At 38.2% G+C, this 20,957-nt stretch overlaps 1 protein-coding gene across 6 annotated transcripts in view; it reads right to left on the bottom strand.

Moving 5' to 3' along the window:
• Positions 1 to 20,957, bottom strand: part of mcc (MCC regulator of WNT signaling pathway) — a 203,397-nt gene that overhangs the window by 4,324 nt on the left and 178,116 nt on the right. For all 6 annotated transcript variants that reach the window (XM_088629945.1, XM_088629944.1, XM_088629948.1 and 3 more), the window contains 8 exons: positions 20,708 to 20,856; positions 20,274 to 20,414; positions 18,706 to 18,806; positions 17,029 to 17,212; positions 11,760 to 11,994; positions 8,305 to 8,517; positions 2,659 to 2,756; positions 1,903 to 2,025 (listed from right to left, as the gene is read on the bottom strand). In XM_088629945.1, the coding sequence (XP_088486071.1) occupies positions 1,903 to 2,025; positions 2,659 to 2,756; positions 8,305 to 8,517; positions 11,760 to 11,994; positions 17,029 to 17,212; positions 18,706 to 18,806; positions 20,274 to 20,414; positions 20,708 to 20,856 (1,244 nt within the window). The remainder of the gene's footprint in view (positions 1 to 1,902; positions 2,026 to 2,658; positions 2,757 to 8,304; positions 8,518 to 11,759; positions 11,995 to 17,028; positions 17,213 to 18,705; positions 18,807 to 20,273; positions 20,415 to 20,707; positions 20,857 to 20,957) is intronic.

Here is a 20,957-nt window from a genome sequence, read left to right as displayed (position 1 = left end):
CAAGCTTCAAACATCCCAAGGAGCACTGTGCAAGCGATCATCTTGAAATGGAAGGAGTATCAGACCACTGCAAATCTACCAAGACCTGGCCGTCCCTCTAAACTTTCAGCTCAGACAAGGAGAAGACTGATCAGAGATGCAGCCAAGAGGCCCATGATCACTCTGGATGAACTGCAGAGAACTACAGCTGAGGTGGGAGAGTCTGTCCATAGGACAACAATCAGTCTTACACTGCACAAATCTGGCCTTTATGGAAGAGTGGCAAGAAGAAAGCCATTTCTCAAAGATATCCATAAAAAGTCTCGTCTAAAGTTTGCCACAAGCCACCTGGGAGACACCCCAAACATGTGGAAGAAGGTGCTCTGGTCAGATGAAACCAAAATCGAACTTTTTGGCCACAATGCAAAACGATATGTTTGGCGTAAAAGCAACACAGCTCATCACCCTCAACACACCATCCCCACTGTCAAACATGGTGGTGGCAGCATCATGGTTTGGGCCTGCTTTTCTTCAGCAGGGACAGGGAAGATGGTTAAAATTGAGGGGAAGATGGATGCAACCAAATACAGGACCATTCTGGATGAAAACCTGTTGGAGTCTGCAAAAGACCTGAAACTGGGACGGAGATTTATCTTCCAACAAGACAATGATCCCAAACATACAGCAAAATCTACAAAGGAATGGTTCACAAATAAACGTATCCAGGTGTTTGAATGGCCAAGTCAAAGTCCAGACCTGAATCCAATCGAGAATCTGTGGAAAGAGCTGAAAACTGCTGTTCACAAACGCTCTCCATCCAACCTCACTGAGCTCGAGCTGTTTTGCAAGGAAGAATGGGCAAGAATTTCAGTCTCTCGATGTGCAAAACTGATAGAGACATACCCCAAGCGACTTGCAGCTGTAATCGCAGCAAAAGGTGGCTCTACAAAGTATTAACGCAAGGGGGCCGAATAATTTTGCACGCCCCACTTTTCATTTTTTTATTAGTTAAAAAAGTTTCAAAAATCCAATAGATTTCGTTCCACTTCACAATTGTGTCCCACTTGTTGGTGATTCTTCACATAAAATAAAAAATTTATATCTTTATGTTTGAAGCCTGAAATGTGGCAAAAGGTTGAAAAGTTCGAGGGGGCCGAATACTTTCGCAAGGCACTGTAAATGTGGAGAAAATAAATACTGATGACATTTAATAAAACAGGCCTACTTCATTCAGCGGAATGCTTTCCTGTGGTGGACTACATGAAGGTAACTACGATTTAAATTTCTGAGTGAAGTACAAGAGCAGTATATTCACAGTAAAAGCATAAAATTGGTATAAATGCAAAATCTTTCCTATTGCTCCTATTATTTCCACAATGTACCCATCTTCATACAGGTTCCAAAAAGTTTTCATTTCTCAGCTTTAAAAAACCTCAGACTTTTACTCTTTTTTAGGAAGGTCTAAACTTAGAGGTGAGTAATATGTAATTTGTGTAAAGGTAACTCTGGAATCACCCACTTATAAAATCTGAGAATGACACCTCACTTAACCATAGCCAAACCATCAGTAAAAACCATTATAATGATCATATAAACTGAAAGCTACACCGAAGTAATTAAAGAAATACATAAGGGAATACATAACAAAAAGTTTCATAGAACCATCTTGAGACCCTGTGAGCTCGTCCACATTGACAGTGGGTTTAGAGATAAAGGCCCATTTCTTTCCAGACCCTGGCATTAGTTTTATGACTATGGCGCCAGACCTCCACATCAGCAGGTCTCTGGTGAGGACTGACACTCTGACCATTGTTTCTTAGTAGTAACCTGAAACTGCAGCAGAATTCCCCCCCTCCCTCCTTGAACCCCACTAGACGGCCTTGCATGTTAAAAACCGCGTGTACAGCTGAACACAGACTTTACCTGTTGGCTCTTTTCAAGTCATTGACAAACTCTGCAGACTGCTGGTGCCGAACTTCGCTGCTTTTTGTCAGTCTTTCCAAAGCAGCTACTAACTCCTGTGCTCTGCTCTTGAGCTTCTTCTCTCTGTAAGGCCATTGAGACTCACAATGAAAGCAGCACTAGGAGCACAGCAGCTACAATCTGGGCTGTGAGGATCTTCATTACATCTCATGAGTTTGATGGAAATGGTGTCTTTTGGTCTAATAAATACTTGGCAGTCATTTAAATTATCTTTAATTTCTTATGTATTGTTAGTTACTTGGCAATATAAAAATATATGACTGAAAATACGCAATAAAATAATACATTTGTATAAAATATTCTATATTTCTCTACTTTTTTGACTGTTGTAGTGTTTAATAATTACTACACAATCAGTCAATAAAGTACCAAATGTGAAGGACTTAAAAGCTTTTTTCAGTGATACTTATATTTCTAAAGAAATTGTAATTACTATTTAACCCTTATTTGTTTTTTAATTAATAATAAGTTAAAAACATTTAAATCACCTATTTTAGCAGCATATTTACAGTGCTTGAAAAGCAACATTGTATATATCCAGGTGCTATATATGGGAGCACTATTAACAAACTTTGCTAACAATTGTTAGAACAATCTTAATTATTAAAATATTTAAGTAATCCCAAACAAAAGCATATTTTGTTAGAGCACCAAACAAGTGCACACTCACAACGTTCTGTTTAATGTGACGCTTACCGTCGGAGTGCGTTTGTGAGCTCTGCCGCCAGATCGCTGTCATTAAGAGTCCTTAGATCAGCAAGTGTTATAGCAGGTGTTCCTCCATCTCCACCGTCCTGTGAAATATAATGATACAGCGGTGACATGGACAAAATAACCTCTGGGGGCTTAACTGCCAGCGCACTACACATAGCACATATGCTGAACTCTAAGGCAAATGAAGCGTTAATTTTTACAAGGGGCGCATGAGAAGTTGTTACAGTGCTGCAGGGATAAGGGACCCTATACCCATAATATTGTTAATGAAACAGCTGTTACAGCATATTTCACAATTTCATGCTTAATATATCAATTTCCTGCTGTCGTATCAATTTCCAGGAGTTTGGTGAATTAACACATGGCTTCTGAAAATCTTGAACTTTGCCAAACGTAGAGGCAAAAGGCGTGGAGACTGTCTGAGCTCGAATACAGGCCAGGAGAAGCAAAGTGAAGCCCTGCAGCCCAGAGACCATCCGTGTTGGGAACACTGAGTTTAGGACAACTGCCGGATCAAGATTTAGACTGGAGTGGAAAGGCAGGCAACAGACTGGCACGTTTAAAAATATCTGCGTGAACGTCCTGTGCTGGACCTGAGAAAAAAATCTAGTTTTAAAACCATTTAGTTTTACTTTTTATGTGATCTTGAAGCAAAAACTGAAGAATATTTTCAACCTTATTTGAAAAAGAAAAGAAAATGTCTAAGGCTAACAATGATGATCATTACCATAATCCTCTTTATCTTTTGTTCTTTAAATCGTCAATATTTTGCCACAGATTTGTCTCAAGTAGCTGCTGAAAAAATCGTTTTAATTCCAGTAGTACTCATGACCAATTCCATTATCTTAATCACATTTTTTCCAGCCAAGGGTCTAGGCAAGGCTGTTATAAGCTTTTTCAATTGTTTTTTTTAGACCGACGCTTCTCTCTAAGGGTGAAAGTATATGTCTAGAAAAACAGAATAACATTTTGTTGTAATGAAGTAATACATGAGAAAACAAGTTTCTTGTTTTAAAACCCACTGAGTTATAAAACAATCATGCTGGATTACATAAACCCTGTGAATCTGAAGTATTAAACATTTCTGGATACAAAAAAACAGGCAATTTATATTAAAACCAAGCTGTTCATATTTGTACTTTTATTTTAAACTTTTAAAATTTGAACAGTGCAGGAGACGTTTGCTGTAGTAGAACATGATAAAATTAACATCAAAACATCATTATCAAAACTGCATGAAACAAAATATCTGCTTTTGTATACACATTGCCAAAACATAAAACACTCATATTTCATTATTTAATGTCCAAGAAATTTAAATTAGACAGAGGTTTTATTCAAAAGAAGGACTGAACATAAGATGAATGTCCAGAAGCAGCTGAATTAGGTCCTTAAATCAAGGAGCTACTACAAGCAGTAACCGAATAAGCTACATGGGCTCCTCTTGTCTGTAATCTTTCTTATAGTCTTATATACATACAATCTAAAAGTCTAGGTGGCTTTACTTAAATCCATGAGGTTTACTTGTGTTGGTCTTTATAAAAACACTATTAAAAAAATGGACTAATCATATGGAGGTGTACATGATAGAGTCAAGCTTTTGTCTGTTTCTGGAGCTAACACATAAATATGGACCTGGTATCTTTCAGGGTGAAGCTTCTTACTTTCCTGTGCCAATAACATGGTTTATATATTTTGGGGATTGTAATAGAAGTATTTAAATACAGGCATTTCAAGTGACCATACTTAAATTTCAGTTTGTATTCTAAAAAAGCTTATTTATATGTTGAAACACAAATAAGGCTTATAAAGATCTATAATTATTTATAGTAAGTTGTCTATGATCTTCCCTGTGCCATGGAAAAAAAAATGACAAAGTGGGTTAATTAAATGCTCTTAGTCCATTCCAGTAATATTTAGGAATAAGGTCACATTTGTGTCAAGAAATTAAAATTGAAGCTTCATACATGCTGTGTGATATGTATTTAAATCAATAGCAGTTTTGACAATAGCATTTTCTTGCACTTAATCCTACAGAAGATGCAAAAAAGTAAGCTAATAAATTAACTTAACTGCTGCCATCTTTGGTCCATGAAAAGGTATGTATTCCCATCTGACTTTTATTTGCCTTAAAGGCAGGCACTTGAAAATATCCATTAATATTTTTACATGAAATCAATATTTACATTAGTGTATGTTAGTTTCACAGCCATTTCCTTCAATCTTGTGTGGATACTTGGGCATTTTCACAAACTGTGCACGCTCACAAGCATGTTTATTGCATTCTTCAATCAAAAATTATTCATGTAAAATTATGCAATTAGAATGAGTTAGATCATCAATTGTAAGAGCAGATCTCTCCCACAAGGGGGAAGTAAGGATCTAAAGTTGTGAAAGAGCTTTAAGAAAAATAAAGGTGGATTACATAGGACTGTTTTATGATACCATCTTAAAATGTATCAAAACATTAACCATATTTCAATTATTTCATATGTTCTTATATCTTCTAATCCTTGGGTTGATTTGGACATGATTTCTTAAAGACTGAAATGAACATTAAAATCAGTCATTTCTTTCTTAAAATAAAAGTATTAATATAAGAAACGTATGCATTGCTCTCTCAAACTGCATTTCTGCTTTTATATTTTTTTCTTTGCTCTTCAGATTTCTTTAAAAAGTAAAGACATCATGTTCAGTTTGATATATGGTCCATCAGCCATGAAGGCTATAATCCCAATGTATGTTTGGCAAGTTTAGACTGTGGCTGCCCTTATGGAAAAGAGGGATGCTGCAATGACACAATCAAGATGACCTTTTCAAAAAAGAAAATAAAGATCTTCATGGCTCTGTACAAAATAAAGGAAGCTATGAGGGATTTCAGAAGCTAAAATGCATAGCCTTTATCCAGCAAATTGTTCCACCTTGAGTGGCAACTTCGATTATCAGTTGAAGATTATTGTCCATAGCAACACAGAGGATTACGGTTATCCCTGTGTTTATGCTACAATGCCAGGATTTGTAGCCTGAATCACAGTATAAGATGCAATTGAGCCTCTTCAGAGATAGCACTGATAACCGAGTCATAGAGATACAAAGATCATGTCTTTTAGTTTTTGGTAATAAAACCCAAAAGGAAATAAAAGTGAGCTACACATACCTCATGTCCCATTATAACAACCCAAATGATAAAACACAGAAGAGAAGATACAGAGTACTTGTTCAAAACTTATGTTTCATTATGCTCAAGGAACACAGAAATGCTATTCAGAAGCCACTGATCCAACTCTTCCAACAGTAAGACAGAGATCGTACCAGGGACTGGAGAATTGCTAATGTAGTGACCATCCATAAGAAGAGTGAGAAAACCGAACCATGTAAGTCTACACTAATAAGTCTGACTTCTATTACAAGTTATGTAATAGAAATTATTATAAAACTTAAACTAGAGGATCATCAATATGTAAATAATATCCTAGGACATAGTCCGTATGGATTTACAAAAGATAGGTCTCGACTAACCACCTTGTTAGAGTTCTTTAATATATAATAAATTCTGCATGTCATGTCATTTACCAAACCGCTTTATCCCATACGGTGTCCCAGGAAGCCAGAGCCTACATGGCAAGCAAAAAGTGCAAGGCAGGGTACATCCTGGGTGCCCTACCAGTCCATTGCAGGGCAAGTGCAAGCCAATCATACATGGGGACAATTTGGAGGCCACAGTAAAGGCTGAGGGGGGAAATTTGGCCCGGACACCGGGATAACTCCCTACTCTTATCAAGAAATGCCCAACCATATGCAGCAACCATAGCTTCCCAGGAGGTCTCCTATCCAGGTACTGGCCAGGCTCAAGCCTGCTTAGCTTCAGTGGGCTATCAGTTGAGAGCTGCAGGGTGATATAGCTGCTAGCTTAAATTCTGCATTTCAGTCCAAAATATATTTTTTAATCCTTTTTTGTAGATGCAAAAATGTGCTTGGAATATGGTTACAAATTAATATTACATATAAAAAGAGTGGGAACACTAAATAGTGAAACAGTATAGTATTTTAAATGTGCAGCACCACCACAAATATGCAAATAATCTATTTAAACAATGAGGGAGTAGAAGTCAGGTCTCTTGTATAAAGATATGTTAAAATTGAAATGCTAATAACAGGGGAAACTCAAGGAAAAAGTTTTTTTAAAGCTATTCAGTGATTTCAGTCCTCATGAATGAATAAAAAGGACACCGTAATCAATACTGCAGTATCCTCTGACACTGTAGATTAGGCTGCAGCAAACCCTGACTGACATATTGTGCCTCATTAAACCCATTTACAATTACATCTTAATTCTTAAGTAAGTTCTTAATAGGAGCTAATCCTTTAAAAAAAACTGGAAACACTGCACACACTAAGCCTTCCTGTATTATAAGCTTCTGTCACAGCTTTCGATATGAACGTGAATACCTCTGTCATAGCTCAGACATAAATCCTCACAAGCAAATGACAGTCATTGTTAATTAAAAAGATCTGAACATTTCTGAGGACCAGGTATGGCACTTCCTTTCATACTGATTTCTTTTTGGAGGGTAATGTACAGCAAACATTTCTAAGCCATTTTTTACGCCAATTGCAAATCAGAGGAGATTCCAGACTAAACACATGATTTAGGGTATACAAAAGTGAAATATGGATATTGGATATGGATACTGTCAATCCAATGGGCACTACTCTTGGTCTGTGAATGGTAACGTTTTCATCCCAGAAGACATGGTGCATTATGGGTAGAAGATGATCACTCAGAACCATTAAGTAGTGATTAGCATTGTCCCTACCTTCTAATGGAATGAGTGCACCCAGACTGTGCCAGGAAAATGTGCCACACAATAGAGAACCATGAGACCCCTTCACTGTTGTAACCAAGCACTCAGGCCTGTAGAGGTCTTGAGGGACACTTGTCATTTTGTTGAGAACGTGGGACCGATATTCATCTGATCACATATCACATTTCTCCTACTTATCCACCACAGGTAGTTTATTGCCTGTGCTCTTTGTACCACTGAACTCACAAACCTTCATAGCCAGGTGTTATCTGTGTGCTCTACAACCTGACTATGGTACCTCACTCGCACCCAAAGTTGAAACTGATTGTCAATGGATCTGCAGTTGCTTGGATCTTTTGCTTTGAACTTCAAATTAATGTATGGCTATCACCATGTTAGAATATGTAGCTTTCCCACTGTTGCCCTGTGCTGATGATGCCCTCTCAAATGCTGACATGAGCAAACTAAACTGTCTTGGTTACTGAAGCTCCCGCCAATGTGCCAATACAGTCACTAGGGTCTCTAGCAGCCTTGCTAGCCATACCTTAAGGCAACTAGGCCTCTGCAGTTTTTTATACAAGACCCTATGCAGATATCATTTTCTTAATTAACACATGAGCTACTGTATGGCTTTCAATGAACTAGGTGTTCCTTATTTACCCAGGCTTTTTTTATTGTTTCTCCACTTTGTAGCTGATTAGTTGTTGCTTTTGTGCAGTGTACTCCTGTTCAATATGGTGCAGCCAATCCTACAAAACTACATAACTTTGGCCAGAAGGGAAAGAACTGCTTTCGCAGCCTGCTCCTGCTCTGACCCACTCACCTTGCCCTGCTTGTCTTTTCCACAGCCGCTGCTGCTGGTGGAGCTGAGGGACCTCATGCGCTGCTCCTTGTGCTCCTCCACCTCTGACTTGAGGTGCTCAATGTGCACCAGGTAGGCCTGCTCCTGCGCCTCTCGCGTGCTCAGCTTCAGCTCCAGGGCCTTCTTCTCCTTCTCCAGCAGGTAAAGCTGGGCCTTGAGCTCCGCCATCTCCTCCTGACCACAGGGGGACACAGAGCAGAGGCCTCAGACTCAGCCGTTTGAGAGCACTGGGACAGGGGCTTTATGAAATACACATTTCTTCACTTCCAGCACTCACAAAATCTAGGGAATACTGAAAGACGTATCGAAGAAAGAGTTTTAACGTGTGGATCTTAATCTAAAAATGTGAATGACCCTGAGGCCATCATCTGTATTACACCACCTCCTGCAGACCCTTTCTTCTGCAGGAATGTCCAGTAATACAGAATACACATCCTTTGAATTGTTAGATGCTGCAAGTAAAGCTAGGATCAGGTGAATGTCAGTCTCTTTATGCAAAACATGCTCCTTGAGTGTAAAAATATTGTTTCACTGTGTTTTTTTTTTTAAAACTACAATTGTACCAAGAATGAATTATTTTAAAATTAAAGTTTCTTGTTGCTTATTGTGACAAGGCCACTTCTCCATCCTTTTTACTTAATAAGGATTAAAAAAATACCCGTACAAAAAAAAAAACATTCTCTAAAACAAATGCTGACTCTCCTTGGTAGATATTTCACATTTCCAACCTTCCCAACAGCTAGACTACATCTGGGAATACTGATACAACAGCCATTTCCTCCTTAAAAGAGTAAACACAGATAGTGGTGTATATCTCTGGTTCTGATTCTACTTCTGCTCTTAATTAGCTAATTGAACTACTTATAAGTTTAACTGGATCAATATAACTTTCAAAATTAATTTACAGAGACCTAGAAAAACTGAAGGATTCTTGTCCTACAAGGCTGAAATTGTGCCTCTACGAGCTATATCAACTGAGAGAACACCATCAAGAGAGCACTATAGGAACTAGCAAATCCTCCATTCAATTGAAGTATCCACCTGAAATCATGAGAACAACTAAACAGACGTGCTGACAGAGTGGGGTTGGTTTTGGGCTGTCAAAGGAAACCATGTCTATAATGACAACCCTACCTAACATCATACCAACATACATGTGTGCTCCACTCCAGGACCTGGGAACAGAACCAGGAAGCCTAAGGCAACATCTGCCAAGACACCATCAGCATGTATACTGACATTCAGACACCAGTCACAACTTCAATCAGAGCCACCTAATACACAAGTCACAGAGAAGTTGGGGTCGCTGAAGACTCTATTCAAAGGAACACGGCAAGTGAAATATCCAGTAAGGACATTTTGCCAACACAATATGCTGTTTCCCCCCAGGCAAAGTTGGTTAACATCACCTAAAGGGTAGACAGGCTCTTAGCTAAGGCAGGTGAAGACTAAGCCGTCGTTCATGCTGAAACAGAAGACATTGGGATGAACATTCTTTTCTTAAACAAACAGGATTTGAAGTCTTTGGAAACAAATGAAGAGCAGCACTAAATCAATCGCTATGCCAGGAAACCTGCCTGCACTGTGCAAGAGTGAACAACAGGAAAGTCTGTAAGTCTGTAAACATGAGACTGAGGACACTATGTGCTGAAGGCAGCATTAACTTTCTATTTAACTGGAAAACTTTCTATGGCAAAGGCTATCTGTACTGACATGATAGATTACATTGAAATGAGATGAGCACCTGCTGGCTTGGTGAATGTATGTACCGAGAAATGTAAAAAAACTAGAATGGGTGGGGGAGAATCCAAAGAAAATCTACAAGAGAGAAAATACAGGGAGTAAGAGTCAAAGTTTCCGAAGGGAAAAACCAAAAATCTTAGAAACTATTTAAATGTTCAGATAGGCTGTTTGAAGTGCAGAACAGATTCATGCCAAAAGTCAGCAAATCAAAAGCTATGAAGCACTGGGCCAAATGCTTTAATAAACCAAGAAAAACAAGTGGAGAATAAAAACACAATAAAATGGCTAAAACTGAACAGGATCCAGTTAAAGAAAAAGCATACTGAATAAGAATAAGAGGATTTCTTTACCTAAAAGGTTATGGGGCTATCCTAACCAGCCTTCCTTATCTTTCAAAGAAAAGCTGGATGATATACCAAACAACTCAAACAACTACTAGCAATTAAATAAGCAAAATGAGCTAAACAGTTTCCTCTCATTTGCAACCTTTCTTATGTTAATAATTCACTCAATGCAACATGTGTTACTGTTATATTTTATACTAATATAAATATTGCAAAGAAAAAAGTTATTACTGTGTACCAAATAAATAAAAATGCCTAACAGGGTTGTAAAATAGTCACCATCTCGTCTTTAGTGAGTAAATTCACTAGAAATCTTCACTGCCACACGTTTGCCGTTAGGCCTGATAAATATTCAGATACTTAAAATATCAGTCATCAAATTTTATCAGATCAATAGAGTTTAACAAAACAGTTGATCAATTTCTACATTTCATCAACAAATTAATAACCTTGTTGTTGATGGTGGGAACCAATACGTCTGTCCTTGACTATAAGGCTGACTAGTGGCTCAATGATGGGCAGAAAGCAATCAAGACGATTTAAAGGGAAGTGTCTCAAACCAACCACAGAAACCAACAATGTCAAAACAAAAGTCTAGGGGGCATGGCTACTTTAGATGCTCAAGAACTTCAATTGATTTAACAGTATATAGAGTAACTTTAATTTGGGGAAGTTTTCGCTTAAGTAAGAGTTTTCAAGGTTTTTATCCTACTTTGAGCAAGTCTGGTATGTAATCTTTGTAGAACACCAGGGGAGAAAAATCAATTATCAGTTGCCAGGATATATATTTATACATGAATTGTCACTGCAATATTAACAACCAATTATAATGCTGCAAGGACAAAATAAATGATGCATTACCTGAATAATGTTTGAGGGGACTGGATAAATCCATTACTGTTACACAGCACTGTAGATTTTTATAGACCTGAGTCACAGAGTTTTGGGAAGAGAACAGCTTTTCCCACAGAAGTGAGTCATCAAGGATTTCAGTAATACATCCCAAAAGATTTACATGCATAGAACCTCACGTTCAATAGACTAGGAGTGTGAAATTAGGCCATATCGACACTGTTTCCAGTATGGGGACTGGAACTGCTGTCTATTTTCATCTTTAACCTTTAAATGGGTGTTTCAAAGCTACACAGCAGTGTCGCTTTCCTGTCAGTATTGTCTTCCAAGTCCTAAAAAATACTAGATAAAATAAAGAATAGTAATAATAACGTATTCCATGAGGTGCTAAATTTAACCACTGGATTAAAGCTATAGGTGGAAATGAGACAACAGATGCAACACAAACACCATTCAAATGCAGCTGTGGACCACAACCTTCATGGCCATGAGCTCCTGCATGAGCACCGCATTCTCCAGGTCGAGCCGCTGACTGTCTCCCCGCGGTTTGACGTCGTAGCTAAGGGGGTCGATGTGGATGCTCTCCAGCTCCAGCATTGTCAGCTTCACGGCCGCCCGGTCGTTCTTCAGCTGCTGGATGTAATCCTTCAGTCGCTGCTCATCCTCCTTTGTGAAGTCTGTGTCACAGCTGCTTGCTGTGGAGCTCGTCGTGCTGTGGGGAGAACAGCAGACGTGAAGGACTGGTCAGCGGTCTTTGCCGGAAATAGTAATACCACGAACAACATCAGTTTAGAGAAAGGGCTCCCTTTTCCCCGATTCTGTGTTAGAAAAAGAATGTAAGGGCAAACCTAAGTTGAGGGGCCTATAAACACTGTCTTTTGGTTCAACTAAGCATAGAAAATGTGAAAGCAAGTTGGCTCTTTTCTAGCCTAAACTTTGATAACATGACAGGCACATCATTTTTGGGTTTTGTTTACAGTAATAACAATGTTAAAAGAAAAACAAACTGATCATTATAATAAACACACACAGATGGTAACTGTACACCATTAATGACCATCATGGCCTTCGCGTCAGAGAAGAAGATAAGGAAACATGTATGATCTCAGAGAATGCAGGCAGGGAGTATCAACAGTTTCTGCAGGGTTAAGTAGTTATTCGCTATGAGGCTTCCCAGAATTCCACATGATCTCACTTTGTCACCAGGGGACTGAGGAGATTTAAGCGTCCCCTATCAAATCACTAAAGCAATCCTCTCTCTTCCAGCTGATAAAAAAACCTATAGGAAAAAAAAAACTGACCACAACAAAAAGAGAACAATCTTAGGTTTAAAAGTGAATTATATTATTATCAACTGCATTTCTGATCTAATTGTACTCCTAGCTAATACTTATTCTTGCTGTCTGTTAGTATGAACAGAGGAGTTCCAACTTATTGTTTGGAGTGCATACTACAAATATACTACATACATTAAATGCAATAATTAAATTACACACAACATCATAACTTTGCATATGCTCAACTGCATCAGTACACACACAGGCTACACCTACAGTAACAGTACAACAACTGTATAGGCAAACTTATTCTGCTAACAGACTTCTTTAAGCCTATATTCAACATTCAGTCTTTGTTTAATTTTGTTTGTCATCTCTTACACACGTACATACAAATCCTGTACGGCCATCGAGTCAAAACCTCTAATGAAACTTTCATTGACCTTCTATATTTGTTTAAGTAGATAGCTGCGTTGGCTAGTTGACAGTTTCTAAGGACACTCATGGTTGTAGTATGCCAAGGACTGTGGAAAGTTTTTAGAGTGGGCTTGCCAGTGAAAAAGATTTCAATATGCACTGCAGTCTGAGAAAATCATTTTCTGTTGTGAGGTTTCCAGGCTTGTGGAAACTACAGTGATGGCCCTGGGTGAAGGCCATGTAGATGAGCAACTTCAAATGTGGCAGGTGTAAATAAACCATTTCATTTGTGATACAATTTGGACATGGCAGCTTTATTTGCATCTTTGAAAACACTTTTAAAGTCTTCTTCTTGGGAACCACCACAGCGACTGAATTGAATAGCAGGCAGATTTCTTTAACAACTAAGGTTGCTGCTGAACTGCATTTTGCAGAGCGCTGCAAGAGCTTTTCCGAATACACCAGGCCATCAGTTGTGAAATGCGGTTGTAAGAGAGCGGTAGATTAAACAAGAGCTGTTACCTTGTCTGAACCTACTGTCAACTGCTCCCACTTAAAAACGATTAGGCCAACTGACTCCAGTCGTGGAAAATACAATCCTAGAGCCAACATGATGACAATGTGTAGAAAAATGTGTTGCATACACCAAGGCTGCCTGTCTATCATTTAATTTTGTGTGTTATTGATAAGCAGCTCACATTGCTAACTCTTTTTGTTACTTTGAGGTATCATTATAATGGCAATACAGTTACAGTAGGGTGAAATGGGGTTTCTCCACAAACCCAGATGGCCAGCTGACTTCTCTTGCTCTTCTTCATAGCCTGTAGTACACACAACTCCTGTCCAAAAACTGTTTGGCCACGTAAGTCCAAATGTATAGACTTCTTCTGGGGTAAAATGCAATTACTGTATTATCCAGTATTGCTCAAATGTAAGCCAATACACATTCAACTTCATAACATCAGATAAATGTAGTGCTATATTCTGGACAACGTAACCTCTTAAAGTCAAGCTCTGTATAAGATCAACTTTAAAAACTGGCAGGTATATTTTCAGGCTCTTACTAATTAACATGACAATAACAGAAAAAAATACATTTAGTAGATACACTGAACTTCAGTAGATACATTGTAATTTTTATATAATTCTTACTTATTGTTTGCAACTAATATATTGTTACAGCTTTGGGTAACTGAGAAATGTCTCTGTGACACTGAGAAGAGTAAACACTTCTAGCTTCAAAGCAGAGAGGATGTTTGCTCAGGTCTGGGGGGTCAGGTGAGCAGAGACAATAGTAAAGTTTATCTTGGTATGCCTAGGCAAGTTGTGGATTAATGATTGCAAAGGAGCAGGGCAGAAAGACACAGTATAAATTCACCTTAAGAGCACAGGGGAGAGAGAAGAAGCAGGAGGAGAAGGAAGAAACAAGGAGAGCAGGGAGAAGAGAGAGGAGTCCAGAGGAGTTGGGACTTGAAGCTTGAGCCAGGCGAGAGCCCCTACTTCATGGTCATCCGAAACAAAACCTGACTGGAGCCAAGTATTTGAATCTTGTTAGAGAGAGCATTCTATTCTGTGTTTTTAGGGAACTTGGGTTTCCTGGTACCTCAGTTAGAAATGTCTTTCCTGATTAGGGTGCATTTTATGGATAGGGATATAGGTTCCCATTTATTTTGTGGCATCCAGGGTACAGAGAGAGAGATTTAACTGCAGGTTACTTTTTATTTAGTTAGAAGGCAGCTCATCTCTTGTGTGGCCTCTGTAGGCATATTAAGAGTTTAATGCTTGGCAGACATCTGGGGTTTTCTGGGTGACCAGAATGTTAGGCCTCTGAAATGCCTTGTTTGTAACTACTGTCTATAAAGCAACATGTTTTGTTGTGTGTTGTGTCAATGTTTTAAAATATCTGTCCAGCCCTATTTGTAACAATAGTATGTAACTTGGTGTGTTGTATGTTTTGTGTCTTGTGTAGTTGATTGTAATAAATATTTGTTTTAGCCAAGTGTGCCTGGATTATTACTCCTCTCAACAAAGCAGTGCCAGAGAATAAAGAACTCACGTGCCTCCAATTATAACAGCCGCCCGGGTATAGAAATCACTTACAAGTCGGGGGTAATGAATAATTATTTCACTGATTGACTAAACCAATCAGGCAATTCCTGATGGTTTCGTAACCCCCCATATGTAACAATATGCTAAAATCTTATTCAACACTGCTTTACTACAGTGTTCCACGAAGAAGACAATTACCTGTTAGCTTTGGACACTTGCTTTCTAGGTCTATACTTCTTATTTTCTGACCAGCAATACATCATGGAAAAAAAAAACAGTTTGCTTCCAGGCAACAAACAACTTTTTAGGCAAACAAGATCATTATATGGCTATACAACTGCAACAGGAATTCAAAGGATTTAAGTAGGACTAACCCGAGGATCTGAATGTAATTTGTAAAATTAATATGTTACTTTTAATGCTAATGACATACTAGGAGCTACAATTTGTTCAAATTTGCAACAGTGATCATGTTTATTGTTTCTGTGTTTTAAGGCACCAAAACAATAGAAATATCTTCAAGGGCAAAAAAAGTTTGCTGAAAATTTTGCTGTAATTTTTACTTATTGTATCATCTAATTAAAACAATATAGCTGTGAAAAATGATCCCCTTTAGCCTCAAAGACAGAAAAAGAATGTACCAATTGGACAGCAGTTTTGAAAATCTTCATCCTTATTAGCATATCAAGTAACAGGACATAGCTTGAGGATTGTTTGGGGACTGCTGTTTCAAGCCCAAAGCCCAGGAATAATTAGGTATTGCAAGCTTAAATATTTTCTCTCCTTCAAACTAAGCACAGTTCCATTTTGATGAGTAAAACATACTGATTACTATTCATATTTTGTATGTTGATCTTATTAAGCACATTTCTGCTGTTCTACTGGAAAATACTTTGAACTAAGAGAATGTATAATTATTGTATGAGAAAAGGCAAAGGTATGTTGGAAAATAAATTATTACCAATTTGCAAGGCAAGGGGATTGGAAAAGCTGTTGTAAATATATTTCTCTTTAGAAAAATACATCTTATAAATGTACAGTATACAGCAGTTTGATTAGAGTTTAAACATTTCAAGGTATGCATACAGTACATAAATGCCTCAGAAACTGCACTGCAATAATTTACAATGGGGATAAAAGCATTTGTTTTTATCATCATATTTATTCCAAGCTTAATTAGTCTACACCTAAATATTGTACAGGACTTGTATTGTATACTAATGACCTTAAAGATCTAATCAGGATATACTATATGAAACATCAGCTGTATAAATGGAATTTTGCTACTATATAATGAGAGAATTAAGCTAAATTTATTCTAATGTTAGGCATAAAAATGTAATTTCCTACTGCATTTTTAATCGTTGTAAAACTATAACTGACATCAATATCTTGCATATCTTAGACTTTTAGGGTAAATTTCGAATTTTAACAACCACGCATTTTCTACTCCGCAGACTTAATTGCAACATTTTACTACATCCACAGTGGGTTGGCAGGTGTCAACATCGGCTCACCGGGGGAGGCAATGGGAGTGCCCTGTTTGCTTGCTGCATTTATCCCACTGGCAAAAGAAAATGCTGTTCACATTGCTTTTACCGCTGTGTCCGAATGAACACTAAACACTTCCAGAAGATTGAAAAAATATTAATAAATTATGACAGATTTGCACTTGTACAACCACAGGCACACGTATAAAGAGATGATAAGCAAGGCCATGTTTGAATGTGGTAGACAGTTAAATTACCTTCTCCCTCACAACTCAGGTGACCAAGCTTGGTAGATTCAGTTAAGCTCATAGAATGTGGAATAAAAGAGAGTAAAAACTCCAGATTGTTAAGACTTCTTACATGACATCAGACCTGACTTAATGCTAGTAGCCTGCAAGTGAGGAACACGGCGCAGGAGACGGCCTGCCTGACCGAAGGCCTCTGCCTCCCCTAGATGAACACAAGAATGTTAGCACCCAAGAGAAAACGAGGGAGTCGGTCTGCTTGGCTCACCTGGTGTGGCTATTCGAGGACAGGCTTTCCCAGGGCTGAACACTGCAGCCTGTCACAGCAAATGCCCCCCCACAGCTCCCATCCAGCTTCATGAGGAGAGCTTTGGCGGCGTTCTCTGCTGTTTTCCTGCAGTCATGCGCCCTCTTTAGGATTTGGGTAATGTTTTCATCTCCCGTCTGGTCTCCTAGTTTACCCAAACGAGGCCGAGAGTTATGCTTCTATCACAGTTAAGCAGACAATGAGGCGTGCAGAGTTAATCAGCATTTATAAAGATGATGGAGTGCTTCTCGTTCATGAGCACAGGGGTCATTATCTTACTGAGATATCTTAATGCTATCTCAAGATGAACTAGCTGTGGAATCTGGATCTTCTCAATATAAGGCGTAAGTACACTCAACATAATGGCTATAAAGTATACGTTTAGAGCCTACTCTGAACAGGTGTTGAGTGTTTCATTTGCCCTGTAACTCTAATATATACAGAACATAACCATCTTCCCTTCTTTTTTGAATCTCTGTTGTCTGAAACTTTTTTCCCCTAACACAAACATGTCCTGTGATTCTGACAAGACTATTAAAACACAAATTATAATAATCATAACATTAAGGTCACACATCAGGGACAATGAACTGTATATCTGTTGGTATTGTTTGCTCATCTAACAATGTAGGATTATGGTGCAGATGGACACCAGCCCTCAAACAGGCCCAAATTTTGTTTTCACCCACAGACATACTTGCAACAAAATCTAATATCTGTCAATAAAACTTAAGAGACTCCTGTTGTTTGCTTAATTCTGTCTGTTTCTTAGTTCTAACTTTGCTTGCAAATGGCCAGTCGTGTATAAAATCCAACAGACTATGAATCAAAAGATTAATCAAAGGTGTTGGAGTGCTCAATGTGTAATTAGTGGAGTACAACAAGGATCTGTACTAGGATGTTCTGGAATAGTCTATAAACTAGTCAACCTTGCAGACAATACCAAAAATTGAGGATCAACAAAAGCTGCAGAGGCAGCAGATAAAATTGAAAAGAATATAGAAAGGTCTGGACAAACAGCAGCCCGATAATGTTTAACAGACAAGTGCTGAATGTTACATGAGGGTAGCAAAAGAGGAAATACACATAAAAAAATCAAGAACTCTGAGCTCGAAGAGGCCACTTATTAAAAAGACGGTGGTGTTTATTTGATAATGTTTGACTTTTACATTTTCTAGACAATGAAATGTGAAGTGAAATAATATGAGGCTTTTAAATGAGATTTTTAGAATATTTATGGCATGGAAAATAGATTTTTAATTAAAAGGACAGGCATTCCTTGACAAACTCTTTTTTAAAATAATAAGAGCCCAACTAAACCTATGAAATGAATGAACTGTTAGATTTTCAAGTTATAAAAATATTTTATTTCTAGACATCAAACTTCTAACAGAACAACATGATAATAACACGGTGACTTAACAGAACCCATGGTTCAGCACTCGCATGGGAATAATTACTCTTCAAAGTCACTGCCAGTTTTTATATTTCTTCTTTGATCCATCTGTCCTGAACAGGTTCAATGTGAGGTCATAGGATTATAAGGAAATAACAGTCATGATTAAAAACCAGCGCAACCAAATTATGCTCTTTCGATTAGAGCACACAAGGAGAGACTCTGAATCACTCATTACTTACCTACAGACCCAACGCCTGCAGCTCTGAACTGGCCTAGAATGAGAGACTGTTCGCTTTCCGCCAGGGCAAGAAGTAACTCGTAGGCTTCAATGCACTGCTCACTGCAAACAAATGGCAAACTTCACTGAAAAAGCACATGCTGATGACAGCTCACTGCAGAGGAATGCAAGACCCTTCTGCACCCACTTAGCAAAACCAAATACTGCCATTTCATCAAACTTTCACAAGGAACATAATTAAAAGGCATTTGAATCAAGGTTGAAAAAGGGATTTCCAAACTGTGATAAGACTAGTTCTCTGAACATTATGAATAAATATGAAAACAACACACACGTTTGTGACTATTATTGTGTAAAGTATAAAAAAAGGGTAATAACAGAATCATAAGTCTACACAGCACATTAATTTTTTAACATGGCAGAACTAGGCTGCTACCTAAGTCAACACTTCTCTGCCATGTTGGAAGAAAATGTGTTTTCTTTGTTTTCAAAGGAAATGTTTCATCTTTTTCCAATGCCCCACAGAATGATTAACTGCTGGAACTTTGCAAGGTTCTGTTACAGGCAAGTGCGTTGCCTTTTCCCCCTTCCCCACAGGCTAAGAGGAAATATGCTGGCAGAGCAGGAACCACAAAGCCCAACAAATAATACATCCTCATGTTTCTGAAGTTACCTTGATCTTATACAAGACAACGTCTCATTAGACAGGAAAGATACTGTATTCTGTAGCTGGACAGTTATCTTAAGGCAATATGTAAAAACAATATGCATTTTTTCAGCACACAAGGCAAAGCACATGCTTTGCTAAAAACTAGTACTAATCCCTGACCTTTTCCATATTCAGGAAATCCACAGGAACCTCACTATAAAATAACGTAAAATAGTTCTCAAATGTCTTATGTTCACCTTAAACAGTGAAAAAAGTAACACGAATCTTAAGAATAAACATATATTATTAAACACTAAATACATATTAGTTATTCAATAACAGAAAATGAGTCACCAGGAAACATAAGGTCCCTGTGGGTAAATGCCATTTTGGTTCTATATTATTGTGCTCAAGTCCTTGGCGAGGAAGATGCTCTGTTCATTTACATGCAAGAACTCACTTCACCTCTATTTGGTATGAAGCAATGACCTGTTTGACAAACATGCATTTCCAAAGCAAGACTTTGTAGAGTGCCTTTAAATAAATCCATCAATAAAACAAGCTGGATCACAATCTGTCCATTACCATGTCCTAATTGAAGATAAAAGCTAGCCTATTCATCACCTTCTTATCTTGTAAAGACTATGCAGGGGTGGCATTCAGACAGAGATTTGCAATGCCCATTACCTCGGTTACAGTAAATAATTGCTATATAAAGCCTGCCATATCAAAGTAACCTTTATTTAAAACAGGACTTCCTGGATAACAAATTTGAAGAGGTTCCTATCTTCAGTCCTTCACTAATTTTACGCTCAACATATGCTGTTGCACTTACACTGACACTCAATGACAATGCTACAGAATAAAATGTTTCAAGCTGTTTGCTTCAAAGGAGCAAGAGAGAAGTGCTGGATACTGACCTGTACTGCAGGGCAAGCCTGAGAGCTGTGGCGTTAGACTCATATTTCCCCACAAGCATGCTCATTCTCTCTGCATTGCTCTTGCATTCTTCTAGTGTGATTGTTAGCAAGTCATTCTGCGACTTTAAGTGTTCAATTCGGCTGAAAAGCAAAACATTTATGAGTACAAGCTCATAGCACAGAGATACCCATAGATACAGTACAGTACAAAAAAGAATGTGATTTCTTATGTTATTCACAGGGTTTACAGTTACAGACTAATGAATACCTTTAAAATACGCTAAAATAGTACATCTGGCCAGATGTTTTAAAGTAGTCTAGAATATCTGCCCTGGTAAAAAACCTGATTACATCCTTATTGCCTGTTATAATACACTGTGCATATAACAGTGAGCCACATAATGGCTTGACAGTTATCTCACTGATGAGCCCACCTGTTCAGCCTTTCAGTTTCCACTTCAAACTCGCGGATCTTGTTCTCCGAGATCGCAGAACCGTGTGAGTAGAGCGTCTGGAAGATTTCCTGGATGTTAGAACAGTCTTGTAAGGAGTGAGCCAAGTGCTCTGCTACGCTACTGGACACCTGCACAAATAAACACAACAGTTAATCTGGCCAGTAAACAGTGCTGCAGCACAGAACCTAATGGTATTTTGCAATATAAAAGCAGAATTCATTGTAACCAT

Source organism: Lepisosteus platostomus, chromosome 4, assembly GCF_059453375.1.
Source record: "Lepisosteus platostomus isolate fLepPlt1 chromosome 4, fLepPlt1.hap1, whole genome shotgun sequence".
NCBI lineage: Eukaryota > Metazoa > Chordata > Actinopteri > Semionotiformes > Lepisosteidae > Lepisosteus > Lepisosteus platostomus.
The sequence above is the reverse complement of the archived record's forward strand: the minus strand, read 5'-3'. Positions and strand labels throughout refer to the sequence as shown.